Source organism: Chanodichthys erythropterus, chromosome 18, assembly GCF_024489055.1.
Source record: "Chanodichthys erythropterus isolate Z2021 chromosome 18, ASM2448905v1, whole genome shotgun sequence".
Lineage (NCBI taxonomy): Eukaryota > Metazoa > Chordata > Actinopteri > Cypriniformes > Xenocyprididae > Chanodichthys > Chanodichthys erythropterus.
In genome coordinates this window covers 35639196-35660550 of record NC_090238.1, presented here as the reverse complement: position 1 = coordinate 35660550, position 21355 = coordinate 35639196, and the positions used below count along the sequence as shown (strand labels likewise).

At 36.9% G+C, this 21355-nt stretch overlaps 1 protein-coding gene across 2 annotated transcripts in view; it reads right to left on the bottom strand.

The window, feature by feature from the left end:
* Positions 1 to 21355, bottom strand: part of stard9 (StAR-related lipid transfer (START) domain containing 9) — a 62420-nt gene extending 41065 nt beyond the window's left edge. For both annotated transcript variants that reach the window (XM_067367890.1, XM_067367891.1), the window contains exons 1-3: positions 21133 to 21355; positions 15961 to 16030; positions 9496 to 9624 (exon numbers count right to left, since the gene is read on the bottom strand). In XM_067367890.1, coding sequence (XP_067223991.1) covers positions 9496 to 9624; positions 15961 to 16030; positions 21133 to 21179 — 246 coding nt within the window. In that variant the 5' untranslated portion in view covers positions 21180 to 21355. The remainder of the gene's footprint in view (positions 1 to 9495; positions 9625 to 15960; positions 16031 to 21132) is intronic.

Below are 21355 nucleotides of genomic sequence, written 5' to 3'. Positions count from 1 at the left end.
ATCTCATGGGGAGTGCCAACTGAAGCCCATCCAAATCAAGGGCCAGCCCAGACCACAGACCAATACGTCAGTCCCGCTTTTATACACGAAGCAAAAAACACTGAAACACACGGTTTACATTGCAGGGACTTGTAAATGTGCAAGGAACACAAATAAATATTTATATTAAAAAAATAATCAAAAACTCAATATCTTTTTGAAAGAAAATAATACTTTTATTCCGCAAAGACACATTAAATTGACAGTAAAGACATTTATAATGTTACAAAATATTTCTATTTCAAATAAGCTGTTCTTTGTAACTTTTCATTCATCAAAAAATGACTGAAAAAAACGCATTAAAAATACTAAGCAGCACTACCGTTTTCAACATTGATAAGAAATGTTTCTGGAGCAGCAATTCAGCATATTAGAATGATTTCTGAAGGACCATGTGACTGAAGACCGGAGTAATGATGCTGAAAAATGTTCAGCTTTGAACATTATTATTAAAATATATTCAAATAGAAAACAGTTTATTATTATATTTCACAATATTACTGTTTTACTGTATTTTTGATTAAATAAATGCAGTCTTGGTGAGCAGAAGATACTTTTAAATACATTTGAACGGTGTAAGTAATAAATACACAAATGTGAAAAACAAAATTTAGGTCATTGTTGCCCAAAAATAAAAACCCGAAAGAGCAGCTTGGACATTGTGCAAAATATCTTCATTTGTGTCCCATGCAAAAAAGAAAGTAATTTTTGTCACTTATGTTATTGATGCTGACAGAGAAGATCCAAATGTTGTATTCACAAATCTGGGAATAATAACTAGACTCGTTCTCACTTTGATATATTCATGTTATGAAGACCCTGTTTCCACCTGGAATTAAGATCAGTTTTGGTCGATCGGATCAAATACAGGTCTAAACGGGGTGTAAAACGTTTTGAGCTTGTCCACTTTCGACTACTTCCAGAGTTAGTTAAAAACGCATTTGACTGGATTGCTTTCGTAGCGTAGATGCTCATGTGATCGAATGTGTCCAAACAAAAGACTGTCTACTTTCCACATACTGACCTAATGTGTAAACAATATGGGAAGCTCGTTAGCCAGACGGGATTTAAAGTTTGTCGGCTGAAGTTTGCCAAGCACAATGTTCTTCACTATTTCTGATTTCTAACACACACTCACAGCATTCAGCCAGTCTTGTGGCTGTCAGAGCAGAAATGAAAGCTGCTGCTCTCCGTTTGTTTATATGTTTATGATCCTGTTTATAGCTGCATGCGACTGTAGGGAAAGCTGGGTTAAAGGGGTGGTGAAGGGGACTGTGGGAGAGAGAGAGAGAGAGACACGGAGCTGATTGGCAGGGGTTCAACTCGCTACACAATTGTCATACTTTCACAGACGTTATGTGGGTCAAATTTGCAAGGGCAGGAAGGAGGTCAGGGGACTCTGAGGGCTACACAGAGATGGCCTACAGAAAAAGAGAGAGAGAAAGAGAGGGAGGGAGAGAGAGAGGCAAGACACCAACTGTTGCTGCCAATGAACTAAACTACAGGACTAAAGAAAAAGACACAAAACCAATGACGTTTCTCTACTCCCATTCAAATAAAAGTTCTCCTCACTGCAGCTGTTATAAGGGAAAATGACCTCCACAGCCTGCCAAATGATTTAAAGTCCATGTTAGGAGACGTACATACACTACCGTTTAAAAGTTTAGGGTCTCTAAAACTTTTTAGGTTTTTGAAAGAAGTCTCTTACGTTTACCAAACCTGCATTTATTTGATAGAAAACACAAAAATCCATTGTGAAATGTTATAACAATTTCATTTTCTATGTGAATATATTGTAAGCTGTAATTTATTCCTGAGATCAAAGCTGAATTTTCAGCATCATTACTCCGGTCTTCAGTGTCACGTGATCCTTCAGAAATCAAATGGTGATTTGCTGCTCAAGAAACATTTATTATTATTATTATTATTATTATTATTAATGTTTAACAAACATTCGTGCTGCTTCATATTTTTGAACTTTTTAAATGAACAGCATTTATTTTAAACAGAAATCTTTTGTAACATTGCAAATGCGTCACTTTTGATCAATTTAATGCATGAATTATAGGTATTATCTAACAAATTTCTTGGTAAAAGACATGTTCATTTGTGCATCATTGAAAAAATTAGATGGTAAGACGTAAGTGGTAAGTCTGTGTAAAGATGTTTTGTGCAGATTTTCTTCACGCCACTGACACAGAAACCCAGAAATACCAAGAGCATGATAAAGTTGTGCACTGTATCGAAAAGGAAAAGAGGGAGGGGAGAGAGAGAGCGATAAAGAGGGAGGGTAAAAAAAAAGAAAACACAAAGCTGACTTCACTTGGAAAAGAAAACCAGCATTGTGCTCCAGCTCTGGACAAATGACGTCCTCCTGGTGCAATCTGTCTGTGAAAAATCATTTACTAAAGCAGCTGTGCTGCTGGCAAGAGAGAAACTGCATCTAAAAGTGCTCTTAACCACCTACATTACACTCTCATTATTCATTTATGTCTCTGTCATCTCAATTCTCTCCAATAAAATCATTATTTGAAGCTGTGAAAATCAACCTGAGAAAATCAACTGAAATAGAATAGATTTACAGGGATCATATCATGGAAATTTCCCTACTTTTTACTTTTCGTCTGGACACATTTTTATTGAAGTCAGCGTGAAACAGAAATTGTGTGTTATTGATCTTATTGTGAGCAATTCATCCATGCATTTTTCCTTTTTTTGCCAGACTTCTCCAATCATTTCGTCCATATAAACCCACTGCAAGCTTGGTTTCAGATCTGTCCATCCAATCAACATCCGATGACCCTACATTTTTTCCCAATAATCACTCAAATGTACATCAAAATACGGAAGACAGGATCTGTTGTTACTTCCATTTCATCATGGATGAACTTCCATTAACCTTTCCAATTATTTGTGATTACTGGATTTATAAAACCATTTGAAGAGTGATTCATTAATGAACCATTCAGACTGATCTTTGAACCTGTTCAACTGATTCATTAAAAAGAACTAACTCAAAAGAATGATTCACTCACAAAAGGTTATGGTTATGATGTTACAAAAATGTGGGTTATACACCAAAGCTTTAAAGTAGTGTTGCAGCCAAACCGAGACCAAGTCGAGACCAAGACAAGACCAAAACTTTGTGGGGTTGAGACCAAGACGAGACCAAGACCAATACAGGGCGAGACTGAGTCCAGACCAGCACTCCTCAAATTCATCTAAAAGGTCCACATCTACTGTATGAGAAATGTTTTATATTTAATCAATAAATACAATTAGAATAATAAGACAAAATAGAGCTGTTACCAATCAAATCACTTACAATAAAATTCAGAGGTGGCACAGAAGTTGCATCTGAATTGGAACAATTACATTATGAGATTAATGTTTTAAAAATAACATTCTGAATATAGAAATATGATGGAAAAATAAAATGATAGGTCTACTTTTAAATATGGAACTGAAATCAAAACACTTCATGAGTGTGTCAGGGAATCATTTCTTCAACCAATTTGTTCAAAGCAGCCGATTCATTAAGTAACGAAACGTTATGTTTGCCAAAACATAGTATAGGCAATAATTATTGAAAAGCCTCTTACAAACAACTAGTGAAACAAAAAACATTAATCAACAAGAGTGAAATTCATTCATATGCATAACTGAAGTCTCTTATAAACATTATTTATAAGGTTTACAGTGTTTTTAAGAGGCTTTTCAATAATTATAGCCTATATGGCCCCTCACAGAAATTAAGTCACTTAATATTAACGTCTTGCTTATTGAACATTTGTATAAAACCAAGACCAGTCTGGAGTACTACAACGCTATTTTAAAGATGGTTAAGATGCCGTTTAATCCAGCACCCAGTAATGAATTCAGGATGTGATGCAACCTTGCCCTCACAACAGCTGGCTTCCATTTCTCATCTTTATCTATTCTGCTCTGAGGCCTGATCCACTTCTCTGTCTGCCTCTCAGCTCTCTGTACTCCATTTTTCTCTTCACACATGCAAATATACAGATAAACACGCTCATCCAGAGATAACCACCAATCTTTTAGCCACTAAAACAAGCACATAGTATCTTTCCACATGAGCTGGATCCTAAAGGGAAGAAATAGGGGAGAAGTCGGAGAGAAGAAGCAGGGCTGGTTTTCCCTCCACTGAGGCGTCTCTGGAGACCCCACAGGAAGTACAGACTCCGGTCTCAGCCTAAGAGAACAGCACTTCACGGGAAGATCCAATTAAAGAGTAACATGTGAGACTTCATGAGACTCTTTTTACTAAAAACCAATTAAACTAAATTAGACGGAGTAATCCAGATGTCGGCAATGTGTGTAATTTGGAATGAAAATGACATTTACTGACTTAATATTAAATGAATGTTATTTAAAATTTAAAAAAAAAAAAGAGTAGTGAACAGAGAAGTGCATTTATCCTGTCTGTGATGTGGTCAGCCTTATCCTTGGAAAGATTTACATGCTAACCAAAGTTTCATTGAAAATCCCAGAGTTACTTGGTATTAAAAGTCTGCGTGAAATGAAAGTTGTGACTGAATCATTCCAGAAGGGAAGCAAACTTTCAGATTTGATTAAAGATTATGAAGAAAAATGTTTGTTTGTTTTTTTGCTGTAGATTAACTTGCAGAAATAAATTGTTCACCACAAGGCTGGAAATGTGCTCTAAAGCCCAAAGTGAACTTTAGTTTTGACAAATACACTTAGTGTATGCATACAGCTGAATGTGTAGACTTTCCAAGTATACTGTACTTTATTTCATAGAATGTGCGAACATGTGCACACTAGAAAGTTTCATCTATGTCCAATGTCAGTGTCTTTATAAATCTTTATAGTCTTTGTACTTGTTTAAACTAGATTGATAGCTGTTCGGTCTGTTTCTTTTTTGACTGAAACAATGGCCTAGGCCAGTATTGCCACCTTGTCGACAAACTGATTAGCCAAAATTCAAGCCGTATATGTGAAATTTACATCACGCATACTTGTGCACTCCGAATAATAAAGTATTCTTTGGGTTAAAGTTACCATGAAATCAAAATGGACAATTCTTGATTTGTTTTGATAAACAGGAATGCAACAGATCATAGTATGGAGCAGGCCCCACGGTTCGGCACACAGATTAATTGCAAAGTTTATCACAGAGAGTGAAAGTTTATCATTTGAAATACCAATCTCGGCAAGTATTCTAGTAAACACAGTTGGTTATGTCTTAAGTCAACTTAAACAGTTGAGAAAGAAATACTGATCCAGTGTCAACAAAGCAAACATGCAAAGACTAAGCCAAATGGCCTTTACAAAAAAAGATAAAGCAACGATGTTGGACAATTTTGAAGTTGGAGGAGAAAATGAGATGGAGTTTTTCGACCTTTTCGAAAAGGGACTTTTCCAAAGTGATTATGTAATGTGTGGAGCATCACAGAGCTAGTGCAAGACAGGCATTTGTGGCTAAAAAGTATAAACATTTTTATTTTTTTATAGAAAATGACTGATTGTTTCTCTAGATAAGACTCTTATTCCTTGTTTGGGATCATGTAGAGCTCTTTGAAGCTGCACTGAAACTGACATTTGGACCTTCAATCCGTTGAACCCCAGTGAAGTCCACTATATGGAGAAAAATCCTGTAATGTTTTCCTCAAAAACCTTCATTTCTTTTCGACTGAAGAAAGAAAGACATAAACATCTTGGATGACATGGGGGTGAGTAAATTATCAGGGAATTTTAATTCTGAAGTGATCTAATCCTTTAAGTAACAAATGGAAAGCAAAGTTACATCACACTGGATGCAGTGCAATGAGACTTTTGACAACAGTACAAATAGATTCAGAATTTTTGCTTTGGCGCGTTTAGTGTAGACCACCTTAAACGGTTGCGGCACAACACAAGCTCCTGTGAGCTGATCACTGAGCACATGATAATGAGATTGTCAGGATTTTTTTTTTGCTTCAGATGGGCACCCTCCCACAGGACTCCAAAAAAAGAGGTCAGTTTCTCTCTTCCTGACCAGACGCTGCTGCAGGCCGCCTAAGGAATGCAAGCTCCAGGCCTCTGCCGTAAAGCTCTGACTGGGCAAATTTGAAAGAGAGGAAGCGAGTGAAGAGAAAGAAAAGAGTTGTGCAGACGAGGTCATCCTCTGTGAGTGGGCCATCACAGCTCAGTCTTTCATACAGTGCGGACAAAGACACTTTGAAGGAAACACCAGGGCGTGACTGAGGAGAAGATTCACTGCTTCTCTCTGTCTATCTCTCAAAAGGACAAAGGAAAGATACAGTTCACTTGTTTAACAGTTCACTTGGTTAACTGTGAGTACTGCATGTGTGAGATCCATGTGTGTTGTTGGTCTGAAGTTTGTGAAAACTTTGCAGTGATCCAACTGCGTTGGCTTCAATTTTTGTTGCATCAATGATATCTCATTGTTTCAATGTCCCACTCCACATATCTGTACATTAAACATCAAATATGTTCTGATTGGTTGTAAGTTTGACACTTCCAATTTTGAATCAAATAAAAGGTTTCTTGAGTTAAGGCCTGTTCACACCAAGAATAATAACCGTAACCAGGGTCTAAAATTGACACTCGCCAAGCACCAAATTTGAGTAAAAATCAGTGTTGGCAAGTATATGAAAGTTGGACAGTAATGTTTTTATAAATTCTAACAAAACATGAATGTGAACAAACGTTGGGACAGTTTACGGGGCAGTGCTGCATTTTCACGAAAGTTGAAACCATGCCAATTTAAATATTTAAGCGCAAGACGTGAAAGAGAACTCAATTCAGTACTCGCACACTTTCTGTGTGAAAACATCTGAAGCTCGAGCCCAGAAATCCGCATCTCAGACAGCGCGTGAATATTGAACTGAGCTCTCTTTCATGCCTTCTTGCTCTTGATCAGACATATTCAAACAGAATTATGTCAAAATGCCCATTTGGCAAGTATCCTTGTAAACATAACATAGTCAGGTATGTCTTAATATAACTGAATGTAAACAGTTGAGAAATAAAACGCATGTGTAACTAGGGATGGTATTAAATTGACCCCGGGGCTAAATTTTGAAATACCGGTGTATCGATAAGCTCTGACGTTAACGGTTCTGCGATCGGTACTGAAAAAATTATGGAGAAAATACACGTGCATTTATTATTGCTATATAGACATTATCTTGCAGATTCTATCTCACCGGAATCGCCAGCTGTTTCTGTTGCAATAATATTCGGACATTTGTCTATGATGCATTTTTGCTTTCACAGTCCAGAAGAGAGATCGCGCACACGCAGAGGAGCTACAGCGTGCGCAGCTGCTCACATGAAAGCCCTGTTTAATGGTGACAGTGGAGGAGAGAACTAAACAACTAAACGTCTGCTTACACTTTAGGCCTGTGCTTTGATATTAAGCTAGTTTTATTTTTTATTTCGATTTCGCTTCCAAGGGTCAGAAAGACCATATCTGAGGTAAAACTATTAAAAACTAAAAACCGTGTTTCGTCTAGCACACCTTCATTCTCTTCACAGCTGCGCGCGTTCGTTCCTCCCTAAACCCAAACTTAACGTCAGAATCGGCACAATCGGTGATCATTGTAAAATGGAGTCTTTACTGTTGCTAAATTGCAGTAAAGGTTTGATAATTATTATCAACGTTTAAAACGTTGAAAGCACAATAATCCGCGCATGAGACGCTGTTCCTCAGGCTGAATTGCGGTGCGCGCTTTAAAATGGACCGCAAATAAACAAACAAATTACACGTTGGGCTTCAGGTGCACGTCCAAACGATCAAATACACACAATAGCATGTTAAAATGACCGGATTGGAGCGTGTTTAGCTACTTAAACGCAGTTTATATCGTAAGTGTACATGAACAGCTTGGAGAAAATCTGATGCGTGTTAATATCTATATTGTCTTAAAGTGACAGCAGTCAGTCACCTTCTCACGATTGTGCCATCAGTGTTAATCAAACAATAAAATGCAAAGAGAAAATCACTCACAGCGCTTCTTCTAAATATAGTTAGCTTTAATAAGATTTAATCTATTAATTTATTCCGTGAAAACCATGCAGTTTTACATTTGGTTACTTAGATTTTTTTATAGGCTAGGCCTATATTACTTGCATTAACAAGAACAAATGAAAGCACTATTTCATTTGAGTCTTTATTTTATTGTATTTGTCAGTTTGTTTTTCTTTGTTCATGTTCCTAAAATATTCTGTATATTATATATATATATATATATTATATATAACTAAAAGTACCGATAAGAATACCGTTAAAGTACCGGATCGATAAGCAGTATCGGTATGAGTAGTAATACCGTTAAAACCCTAATGATACCCATCCCTATGTGTAACAGTATATTGGATCCGTGCATTAGCTCTTAAAGTGACAGCAGCCTAATGTCTGTGTTTTTAATGTTAATCAATTCTACGAGAATAGGAAAGTCCACACTGCAGCTATTATGTTAACAACACAGAGGAATGATATCACTTTTAGAACAATAATTTAACAGCTGATGAATGGAACTTTAAAGAGCTTGAGTATTTAAAGCGTCTGTCGACATAACTGCAGTGTGCGCTTATAATAAACAGAACGATATTGTCCATTGGGGTCGACATTAAAAGTTATTGCTATAATGAACTTCAGGTATTATTCTTAGTATGAATGGGCCTTTAAAGTAAATAAAGTATTAAGCACGTGAACAACACAATGACTTCTAGCTACGCAAGGTCGATTTCACGCAAACAAATGACACAATGTACAAAGTACAAACATTCAATGTATTAAAATCACCTCAGTTCATATGAGGTGTTGATTAGGTCTTCACAACAGTTGCATACTTGTATCCACCTTATTTTTCAGGCAAGAGCGGGCCATTTGTAAATTTAATCTGGCTTCTGGTGTCATTCGCTTCCAGTTATTTTTATCTGTACAAAACAGCTCGTTGTGCTGCTTTATATTGCAAACTGGTATTTCTCACTACATTATTTTAATGTATTGTCTTAATTATAAACACACTGGTTTGTACCGCACACCGTTTTAGTTTACTGCACTTTGATATTCTTGTTCTTTCCCTATAGCGGCTAATAAATCAGAACTCTTGCAGAAAATACCTTACTTTTGTGTTGAAAAATAAGATATGTTTCTGGCCTTAATCATCCAGCCAACAGCACACCCACATATGTTAAAATGAACTAAATCTCAGATTAAGTAGGGAGGCGTAGACTCCCTTCACAGAGATGATGTAATATCTTCAGTGTTTTGATTCTGCAGAGGGATAATATTTTCTCAGAGCTTTTCCTGGAGGATCAAAGGTTTTGATTACGCTTTTATCCCAGAGTCCTCTGGTTATCATGCACTAGCCCCCACCCAGGACACAGGAGTTACACAATCTTATCAGCGTGACATCAACATCAGCAGAAATACAGTAAACAGTCGTGAGAATGGAAGCCCACCTCCTCTTGTGACGCATAGTTGGGAGCCGCTGGATCCACGGACCAGTAGCAGTAATCAAAACCAAACTCCATCAACTTCTCCCTGGAGTCAGCCAGTCCCTCCGAACGCCCATCCAAACGCCCCTCCAACTACATAGAGGGGGAAAAAGGAGTGATGGTTAGCAGAATAAACTAGATTTGTACATTTTATGAAGAGCAGTGCCGTTCTGGGGTAAAGCTGTCAAAAGTACCAACTTCGATACCAAGTTGGATCCACTGATAAGCACCTGCTTTCAAATGCTCCCATGTTATCGTGCTCAGTGAAGACCGTCAAAGATGTCTATTTACAACATGTTTTTGAAGCGTTGATCATTGTAGCCAATCACAGACATATCTGATGAACAAGTGAACACAATGGCCAATTATTGTTTAAGAATTGGCTCAACAGTGTTCAAAATGCCAGAGGGAAATGCTGGTATCGTCACATTTTTAAAATTTCAGTACCGACTTGGTACTTTTGACAACCCTACAGGGGTGCGTTTCCTGTACACAGACATAACTCGCTGCTTAACGACCATATTACGATGCATCGTTGGAGAAATTAACAAGCTAGTAACGACAATTATTTTTTTTTATTTTGTTGCACATCCAACGTTCAGCATCTATGATGTTGATGTTATGCAGATGGTGGAGTAAAAACTTCTGCTAATTATTCAGTTAGAAATTGAATTGTCAGATTATTGCTGTAAATAATGACTACTTTTCTATTTCTGTTTTCTGTTGTTAGTATTTTCTTTTTTTTTCAACTGATTGATAAATTCATGGGTTTCCTCTTACGTTATATTCCAGGGTTTCCCTAGAGAGCTAAAGCTCTTAAAAAAAAGGCATTTCTTAAAAGGCATAAAATGAAATGAAAATGAAACACATGACGGGAGGAAAGACATAGATTGTACTGTATTTCAGTTTGCTTATTTTGCTCAATTATATCCACCTTATTCTTAACGAGCCTACTGTGTTTTGAATTATGGGTGGCACTTCCTGTTTGGGAACTTCCATTCAAAACGAATCATTTGAAATCATAAGGTTGCCCTACAAATAAAGCTTATCCATCAGTTTGACTGAAAGACCTCTTTTATTTTCAGACATCATGAGAATAGCTTAACACTGGTATTTTAACGTGACGTTATAACATATCTTTTTAGTCGCTGCATTTTTTTTCCCTTTGCAGTCCGCTTTACAACATATACTGCACATTTGTGCTTTGTTCTCCCCATTTAATTTATGATATATCCCATTAATAATTCAATGGAATGCACGAAGAATCTCTCGTTTTTCTCCTCGAATCCTCAAGTCTCTTTCCAGGTTTGTTTTCACAGATAAATACAATTTATTATCTGTCAAAATGACGGAAATCACTTTGAAATAGTATCAAGCAATGCTGAAGTTAATGAGCATTTTTGATTAAGCCAACGTATGTTACATAATACAGATATATTTACTACATTAATATTTAACCCGTCCGTTATTGCTGTAGAAAGAATCACACTTTTGCGGTTATTCAAGGTCTGTTGAAAGTACCTTGTTGATGCTTTTACACTTTTAAATGTCCTTTTGATGTTTGATGCTTGAAGGGTGAGTAGAATTATGTCATCTCATTGTACCCAGCTTAAAAGTTACACCCATAATTCGCACAAAGCATCATTGGGGTGTAGGAATAAGGTGGATATTTAAGCACACGTTGCACTAACAAGAAACAATGCTTCTAACCACAGGTCGAGAGCTGTAGCTCAGAACACAACTTTGTGATGCCATTTGTGTATTTTTTCTTTTTCTTTATGGAACTATTGTTTCGGGAAACAATGTTTTTTATCAAATGGAACTTGCAAACAACTATGCTTTTGGGAAACGCACCGGAGTGGTTGCCGGGGAGTTGCTATGCAGTTTCAAGGGTTTTTATAGTGGTTTTTATGGCATTGCTATGCAGCTGCCAGTTCTTTCTCAACAAGCCACACAATTTCAGGTACACGCTAAAGTTTAATACTCAGGGTTTGCGGTTTGTTGAAATCCCCAAGTATGAGCAGTAGTGATATTTAACAACTTCACTAAAACACAAATCATATTACATCACATATAGTCACTGGCGCCAGTGATATCATGTTTTCTGTTAAAATGATTGATGAGGTTTTGCATAATGTTCATTATCCAGCAAGCCAAGTTTTCTATTATACAATTTTCTTATACAACAACTGATAACCCTTCATTATGATTGTTTTCTGCCACAAACTGCATTACACTATTGAGAAAAGTGATTTTTCCATTGAAAGTCTATTTAGACCATTTAATCAGTTGCTGGGAGACCAGCCCTTTATGTGTTCAATTTTTCCATTAATAATATTACAGCACACTGATGCCAAGAAGCAAGGCTGTGTGCCTGTAGCTTATGCCTGGGATACTCTTTAGTGCACTCAAAAGCAACAATTAGGAAGTTGTTAGGCTGGGGGACAAATTACTTAAGCATATGAGCATGACCCGACTGTCAGCATCAAGTTATTACCCAGATCTCAGCACACAGAGATCACGTATACCTCAGCACTTTATTCGCCCGGTCAAACAGATCTTCACTTGGAGGAGCGTGCAGAAACATGCCCGGGCATCGCCAGCCTATCTCCCTGACAACGTTACTTCTGCGGCTCTGGTGTGTAATTATTTGCAAAATGACAATCCGCAGCTGACTTAATGACCTCACAATATGGCCCACAGCTTCACTAATGAGCCCTAACATTGCACTCAGCACTGTTATATTTAGGCTCAATAATAATACACAAAATCAGATCTGATTATATGGCCAATAAGCCTGGTATCCCGAAACAATATGAAACATAAGTTCTTGGTAAGCACTACATTAACTCTATGTGTCCCAAAAGCATTGTTACCTACATGCATAGCAATTAAAAACAGTCACTGATACATTTTTAAGTAACTTTTTATTACTTATATGTTTTATTCCTATGTTATTTGCATGATATAAAGCTATGTTTTAGTCAGTACTTTAGTTAATGAGAATATTTCCAAGTCAAGCTGTGCTATCTGGCCTTTTCCCTTCCGCAGCAGTGGCGGGAGACCGATTGGACCATCGCAAGACAGATGGGAAGAGTCGTTGAGATAAAGAAAACCTTTTACTTTAAAGCATGTGGTTTTAAATGTTTTAATATGATATGTATTTGTGCGTTGTTTACTGCTACTACTTATTAAGTACTTTTTATATATTTCCACTGGCACAATGTGTTACTGTGATTTTACTGGTAGGTTACAATTATATTTTGTTCATTAATGAAATGTGGTTAATATGCTGGTAATTCTGTATATTTTATTGAAGATCAGCTATGAAATGTAAAAGACCAAACCTGAATAAAGTTTTTGATGTGAAGCAATAACATGTTATTGAATATATATATATATATATATATATATATATATATATATATATATATATAAAAAATAACAGTATAATGCTATACTTAATTTGACTTCTACTGTAGTTAGTTTTACAGTCATTTGACTGAGGTACAAAATGACTTGAGAGATTTGCTGGCTATTTGTTGTCAGTAAGTTACTGTTGATTTTACACGAAATATTTTACAGTGTAGTCCAAATATAAAAAACGTATTATAGGCATACTGTAGTGATTCAGGATAAGACAAAAACACAGTTTGGATGATGGATTCATGATGTACTCACTCATTATATACATTTTATGAACAAAAGCAAGCTACATAGTAGGGCTCAACGATTAATTGGAAAGTAATCGAAACCGAAATTCAGAACCATTAACTGGCGTAATTTTTCATATTTTTAATCCTGTTAATACCAAAAGTCCCTTTCAATGAAAGTCTGTTCAATCGGTGGCCATATTTGCAACGCCTTCGGGCATCCAAGACCAAGTCATATTTATTTGAATAGGGGAAGCATGAAATCTCAAAAACTGCTTGGCAAACTCACAATTAAAGGTGCCCTAGAATTAAAAATTGAATTTACCTTGGCATAGTTGAATAACAAGAGTTCAGTACATGGAAATGACATACAGTGAGTCTGAAACTCCATTGTTTCCTCCTTCTTATATAAATCTCATTTGTTTAAAAGACCTCCGAAGAACAGGCAAATCTCAACATAACACCGACTGTTACGTAACGGTCAGGATCATTAATATGTACGCCCCCAATATTTGCATATGCCAGCCCATGTTCAAGGCATTAGACAAGGGCAGCCAGTATTAACGTCTGGATCTGTGCACAGCTGAATCATCAGACTAGGTAAGCAAGCAAGAACAACATTGAAAAATGGCAGATGGAGCAATAATAACTGACATGATCCATGATAACATGATATTTTTAGTGATATTTGTAAACCGTCTTTCTAAATGTTTCGTTAGCATGCTGCTAATGTACTGTTAAATGTGGTTAAAGTTACCATCGTTTCTTACTGTATTCACGGAGACAAGAGCCGTCGCTATCTTCATTTTTAAACACTTGCAGTCTGTATAATGCATAAACACAACTTCATTCTTTATAAATCTCTCCAACAGTGTAGCATTAGCCGTTAGCCACGGACCACAGCCTCAAATTCATTCAGAATCAAATGTAAACATCCAAATAAATACAATACTCACATGATCCGATGTATGCATGCAGCATGCATGCAAACACTTTGTAAAGATCCATTTGAGGGTTATATTAGCTGTGTGAACTTTGTTTATGCAGTGATAGAGTCGAGAGCTCGGGAGGGGGCGGAGAGTGCGAGCAATTTAAGGGGCCGCAGTCTGAATCGTGCATAGTTAATGATGCCCCAAAATAGGCAGTTAAAAAAATTAATTTAAAAAAATCTATGGTGTATTTTGAGCTGAAACTTCACAGACACATTCAGGGGACACCTTAGACTTATATTACATCTGGTAAAAAAAAACGTTCGATAGCACCTTTAAATTACATGTTTCAAATCAGCAACAAAATCTGACACAAACTGTCTGAAAAATGTGGTTTCTTATGCTCATATAGTATTAAAAATGCTTATTTTTCAGGCTAGATGAGCTAATGCACATGTGCAGTCCTAAGCGCGAGTCTCAGATTTCTATGGGAACTGGAGCTTCAAACGGCAGCTGCAGTGATGTGATGATTTGATCAATCAGTGATTGGCTCTTTTACTTAGAAGGCGGGTCATATTCCGCCATTTCTCCCATTGATAACTTATAGGAGTGAACCGTCTTTCTATATCTAAAGTCTTTGTTAATACTTTCCATTTAAAAACATACTACCGAAACTGTAGTCATAATGACCTAACAATGACCTGGTCATAGACCACTTATCCTCTAATAATTGTGCAGCATGAACAAATAATAGTGTCTATTATGCAGTTTCTGTTTCTCTATGCAGTCTTGTCAGCTTGTCTTTTGTTCGTTTATGTCAGCCCATCTTTTCCCTTGAAAAACTGTCCTACTTTCTTTAAATAACTAGTGGAACGCAAGTCTTCATCTTTTTCTCGTGCTCACAGCAGGTGACCAGATGTGGCTCCTGCCATTTTATTAATCCATTAATCAAGTCCTGAAAGTAAGCGAGTATTTCCTGCTACAGGAGTAAGAATGTAGGCAATGCATTGGTCTTAGACACATACTTGAATAAAATATCTATATTTTCTTATTAAATAAGTTTGTGGTGAGTAAGATTTTTTAATGTTATTGAAAGAAGTCTCTTGATCAGCAAGAATTTATTTGAATTTTATTTAGATTTTTTTGTAACAAAGTAAAAGTATTTACTGTCACTTTTGATCAATTTAATGCATCCTTGCTGAATAAAAGTGTTTATTTATTTCATTTTATATATATCTTAAAGACTGCAAATCTTTTTGGCCTGTAGTTATCTTATCCCCCATACTATTTAACCCCAAAAGTCATCCCACCAATCAGGTTTTGAAGCTCTTCAGTGAAGAATGAGGCGTGGAATGACATTTAGAAAGTGTAAGGGGAGTGTGCTGCTTGTTTAGGCGTTTGGGGTTTTCAAGAGGAAAGCGATAATGGCATGGTGCTGCTATTTGAATGTGTTTATTCAGTTCATACATGGCATAAACAAACAACTGAGTAATCCAACAGGAAAAGAATCATTTTCACTATAAACTTCCTGTCACTGAGATATCGGTTGAATCCTAACACTTTGAACTCAGATTCTTCTTCTACTATTCCTTAATCCCTCCATGTTCTAGCTTGTACTATTCCAAACGACTGCTAAAACTTTATGTTACTAGCACTTCTCATGTGTATTGCCTCTTAAAAAAAATCACTCATTTTGGATAAAAGCATCTGCTAAATGATTAAATGTTCATGCAAATGAATGTCAACAACTGTGGTATTTCTGAGCTTATGTACTTTCGGAGTTCTCTAAATCTTTTATTAAAAAAGCTCAATAATTGTGTAATAAAAACAAACAAACATGAATTTACCTTCACATTTCGGACCCTCACCACTTTGTCCTCCACTTGTACAGCTAACCGTCCTCCATCCAGACTCTCTCTGAAGAACAAAAACAAACAGACCGACATTCAAGACACTGAACAGAGCACTGCTAAGTAAACATTTACAATACAAGTGTATTAATTATTTTTTTATAAACTAGTTCCTTCTTAATAGATGATCACTGTTAAAACAGGCTAAAAGATCATTCAGGACTGCTCCAACAAACGCAACGCGACAAAATAAATCAAAAATCACAGCCAATCAGAAGAGCATGTGGGTGGAGTCTCTTTCTACAAGCTCAAAGCAGCCGCAACGAAACTGATAAATTAATAAAATTTCACCATTTCAACATTATTAAAAATACAAACCGAGTTACTGAAACAATCTTTGTCATAGAATACACTTGTTTGTTTACATTGACTTGACAGTTCGAACATTCTTGTTTCCTTTTATTTATTTTGAAGATCTGGAAGGCAATTATCCAAGTTTTTTTTTTATTTTAATTCATCATTTTGTCGCAGCGTTGTAACGTGTCTGGTTAGGACACAGTGTGAAGGTATCGAATGTTCTGTTTCGAACAGCAAGCTACCAAGGTCAGAAACTAACCAAGACTACTGAAAGTGTCAAAATGACACAGATATTTGAATTATGCAGGCAAAAATGCACATAGATTTCTTGTGTTGTTTACACTTTTATTAAAGGTGCCGTAGAACGTCTTTTTACAAGATGTAATATAAGTCTAAGGTGTCCCCTGAATGTGTCTGTGAAGTTTCAGCTCAAAATACCCCATAGATTTTTTTTTATTAATTTTTTTTTGGGGCATCATAAAATATGAGCTGATTTAGGCTGCTGCCCCTTTAAATGCTCACGCTCCCCGCCCACGGAGCTTGCGCTTGCCTTAAACAGAGCATAAACAAAGTTCACACAGCTAATGGATCTTTTAAGTGTTCGTCATACTGCATGTCTAATCGCGTAAGTATGGTATTTATTTGGATGTTTACATTTGATTCTGAATGAGTTTGATAGTGCTCCGTGGCTAAAGCTAACATTACACACTATTGGAGAGATTTATAAAGAATGAAGTTGTGTTTATGAATTATACAGACTGCAAGTGTTTAATAATGAAAATAACGACAGTCTTGTCTCCATGAATACAGTAAGAAACGGTGGTAACTTTAACCACATTTAACAGTACATTAGCAACATGCTAACGAAACATTTAGAAAGACAATTTACAAATATCACTAAAAATATCATGTTATCATGGATCATGTCAGTTATTATTGCTCCATCTGCTATTTTTCGCTGTTGTCCTTGCTTGCTTATCTAGTCTGATGATTCAGCTGTGCACAGATCCAGACGTTAATACTGGCTGCCCTTGTTTAATGCCTTGAACATGGGCTGGCATATGCAAATATTGGGGGCGTACATATTAATGATCCCGACTGACGTAACAGTCGGTGTTATGTTGAGATTTGCCTGCTCTTCAGAGGTCTTTTAAACAAATGAGATTTATATAAGAAGGAGGAAACAATGGTGTTTGAGACTCACTGTATGTCATTTCCATGTACTGAACTCTTGTTATTCAACTATGCCAAGATAAATTCAATTTTTAATTCTAAGGCACCTTTAAAAAGCTTTTTAAAGAAATTAACACTTTTATTTTTAATTTTATTTTTTAATTTGTTTTCGATGTCAAAACACTGCTTCAGGAAGCATCGGATCATTATGAATCAGCTGTTCGGAGCACCAAAGTCACATGATTTCAGCAGTTTGACGCGCAATCCGAATCATTATTCGACATGCTGATTCATTTGTGCTCCGAAGCTTCCTGAAGCAGTGTTTTGAAATCAGCCATCACTATATAAGTTGTTATTTTGTTTTTTTTTTGGCGGACCAAAAATATTCTCGTCGCTTTTTAATATTGATATTGAACCACTGTACTCACATGAACTGATTTAAATATGTTTTTAGTACATTAATGGATCTTGAGAGAGGAAACGTCATTGCTGGCTATGAAGCCTCACTGAGCCATCAGATTTCAACTAAAATATCTTAATTTGTGCTCTGAAGATGACCGAAGGTCTTATGGGTGTGAAATGACATAAGGGTGAGTAATAAATGACAGAATTTTCATTTTTGGGTGAACTAACCCTTTAAAAAGAATCATGTGGCATATGGCAAGATTCATTTCTGCACATACATTTTTCCCCCCAAGATAACAGACTTCTTAATTGATATATGTAACTTTTCTGTTTTTATATTGAATGGTTTGATTAACTCCAGGTTAGCATTAAGCTTTCTAAAATCCGCAGAGGCATGTTTATTTGGCTGTGATCATATTCAGAGTGAGAGGCCGGGCGCCTGGAGGATTCGTCTGCGCTGACTGAGAAGGTCAGATTCAACTGAAAACAGAGCGCTGAAAACTCCTCCATGAGCAGCACAGCTGAGCTGAAGCAGGTGTGTGCGTGAGCGTGCAGGATATGTGTGTCAGTGTGTGAGAGAGCAGCGAGGACAGCTGTGCAATCTCTCCAGTATCGGGTTCCAGATGAACTGATGCAAGAGAATGAAATCCAGCGTAGGAGCATGGCTGTGTACAAACCTGAAGTCTGACAACGTGAGCAGGCTGGGGAAGGCCTCGTCGTCTACATTGCATCTTAAAGCTGAAGTGTCATTCTACAATGTTAACATGTTTTCCTATCCAGCTCAATGCACACACACACACAACTATGAGTCATCTAAGTGAGTCATTTTGCATGTGGACTTTCGCACTGTGGCGATTTCAAAACACTGTCAACGTCAACTTCTGGCTCAACCAATGGTGTGAGTTTGGGGTGGGACTACTTGTTTGTTGTCAGTTTTTAATGGCACTACAAAAAATAACTTGAGATCATCAAATATTGATGAGAACTGAGATATTCTAAACAAAATATAATTACTAATCGCTCAAACAGCATGGTCATCATAGGTTTGATTCCCAGTGAAATGGTTAAAAGCATCTTCTAAATGCATAAAACAAATGTAAATAATATTTAATGAATTAATGATTTTAAATTATTATCATTAAATGATATTAAAGGGCTCCTTGATTATGATTTCACTTTTTTAACTTTAGCTAGTGTGTAATGTTGCTGTTTGATCATAAACAACATCTGCAAAGTTCCGATGCACAAAGTTCAATGCAAAGGAAGATATTTTGTTTTACAGAATTCGCTGTTTAAGGACTACAACAAACGGCTGGTTGGGACTACAATGAGTTTCTTCCCGGGCTGGTGACATCACAAACCCTAAAATTTACATAAACCCCGCCACTGAGAACACTCAACAAAGGGGCGGGGCCATGTTGGGCTGCTTTAGAGAAGAGAAAGAGTTGTTGTAGTAGAGTGTTGTTGACATGCCGTCATTTTACGCCGGACTGCTTCACAAACGAGGATCAATTCAACACAAAAGATGAACATGACGGCACATGCTAGTGGATGAGTTGAATCAACTCCACAGCAACTACAGAAATGTATCCATTAACCATTCAGAAACATCCAGTTTCATTCTAAAAGTTGTAACTTCTTCCTGAGTCTCTCCATCAGTGTCGACTCCGGTTTGAACAATGTAGGGCTGAACATCGTTACTGACAATCAACATTTTGGCTGCGTGAGATTCTCCAGCTTTGTTGTTGTTGAGCTGTTAAAGCTCCGCCCTCTTCTGGAAAGGGGGCCGGGAGCAGCAGCTCATTTGCATTTAAAGGGACACGCACAAAAATGGTGTGTTTTTGCTCACACACAAATTTGAACTATTTTGAATTTTGTCAAAACAAATTTGACAAGCTATATTTTGCTTTTCCTTTATATTTAAAATATTTAAAAATATAAAATATTTCCTCATATTTTGATCATTTAATCAAACTATATATATACATATATCTTTTTTTTTTTTTTTTTTATAAGCAAACACCCATAGCACCTTAAAAACCACCTGGCAATAGCCTAGTATCCAATCAAGCTATTTTTCCAATTGCGTTTGGTACTGATAAAGCAGCAGATCTTACACTGGACTCATCCACCGAAGGCTGGGAGCTTGTTATGAAGCTCTAAGCTTGTGTTGTACCATGTGGGTTTGTTTCACTCTGCCAATGATGAATGGAGGCCCTACCCACAACCACAACAACCTACCTCGCCTTACAGTGTGTGTGTGTGTGTGTATACTTTTGCCTAGAAATGCTGCATTTTATAACATAATCAGTGGAAAGAAAAAATAACTCTCGTTATGAGGAGAGCATGTTTGCAGACTTGGATCTCTGTGCCATTCCCACACAATTCCTGCCATCTCCAGCAATGAGTAGGCTATTAGAATATCCTGAACTCAAAAAGAATATGGCTTTTGACCAAAGCAAAAAGTGCAAAGAGTCAAACATTTATTATGCGCATACTCATAAAACCAACGGCTGCCTTTTAAAAAGCCATCTTCATTTGCACAATAGTGATGGAAAGCCATGAAGTCGTCCCTTTGTGATGCACACTTCAGGGAGACTCTAAATGTCAAGGCTGGCAGATACAGCCAAACACACGCACACATCTTTGTGTCTAAATCTGGGAGGAGTTTCTTCACCCCCCTGTCCAGCTCCCACATACTGTAGTAATTTGGCTAATGCTGGAGGGTGGGGCAGAGGGCTCTCATGGGGCAAACTCTGTTTGAATACCCTCCTTTTTAAAAAGTTAAAGCAAAACACATGCATTGGATTTTACATAACATTTGTAATGCAATTTTGTGAAAATGATAAAAACAAGATATTAAAATCATACAGTATGGGATTAACTTTAGGGGGAGGGGTTTTAAAGGAGATTATAGTAAATTTATCATGCACAAAACACATTGTTTTCAATATAACTTAACATGCATTATCTCCACTCATGCAATGCTTATGAACGCATGCTTACCCGTATTCTATGATTTCGTTTTTATCTCTAAAATTGTGCGTTATGTTAAAACTAGCTATGAAATGTGCAATATAATGAATCGAATGGCTTATTTGTTTCTGTCAGTGCAGGTCTATTCCCAGACATAGCAACAGCACCAACAACTCAAGGCTGTTTTATTCATTCAGCAGTTCTTATCATGCACTTTTACAATCAATTACATATAAGATCCATGAAAGCTGATCGTACCTGGAGTTCAGCGGACGGACTCGAATCGCGACTTTCACGTTTGCCATTCGTTTGACACCGGGCGGAGGGAAACGATGAACTGAAGTTCAGCTGTCCGTTAGAGTCCATTTATTAAATGCCTCCACTGCAATGAATTATCCCGAGCAGAGTGAGGAAACCTATTACACGTTTTTCGGGTCATGTTATTGATATCGTCTAGACAATCACAGAGCGCATTATGAAT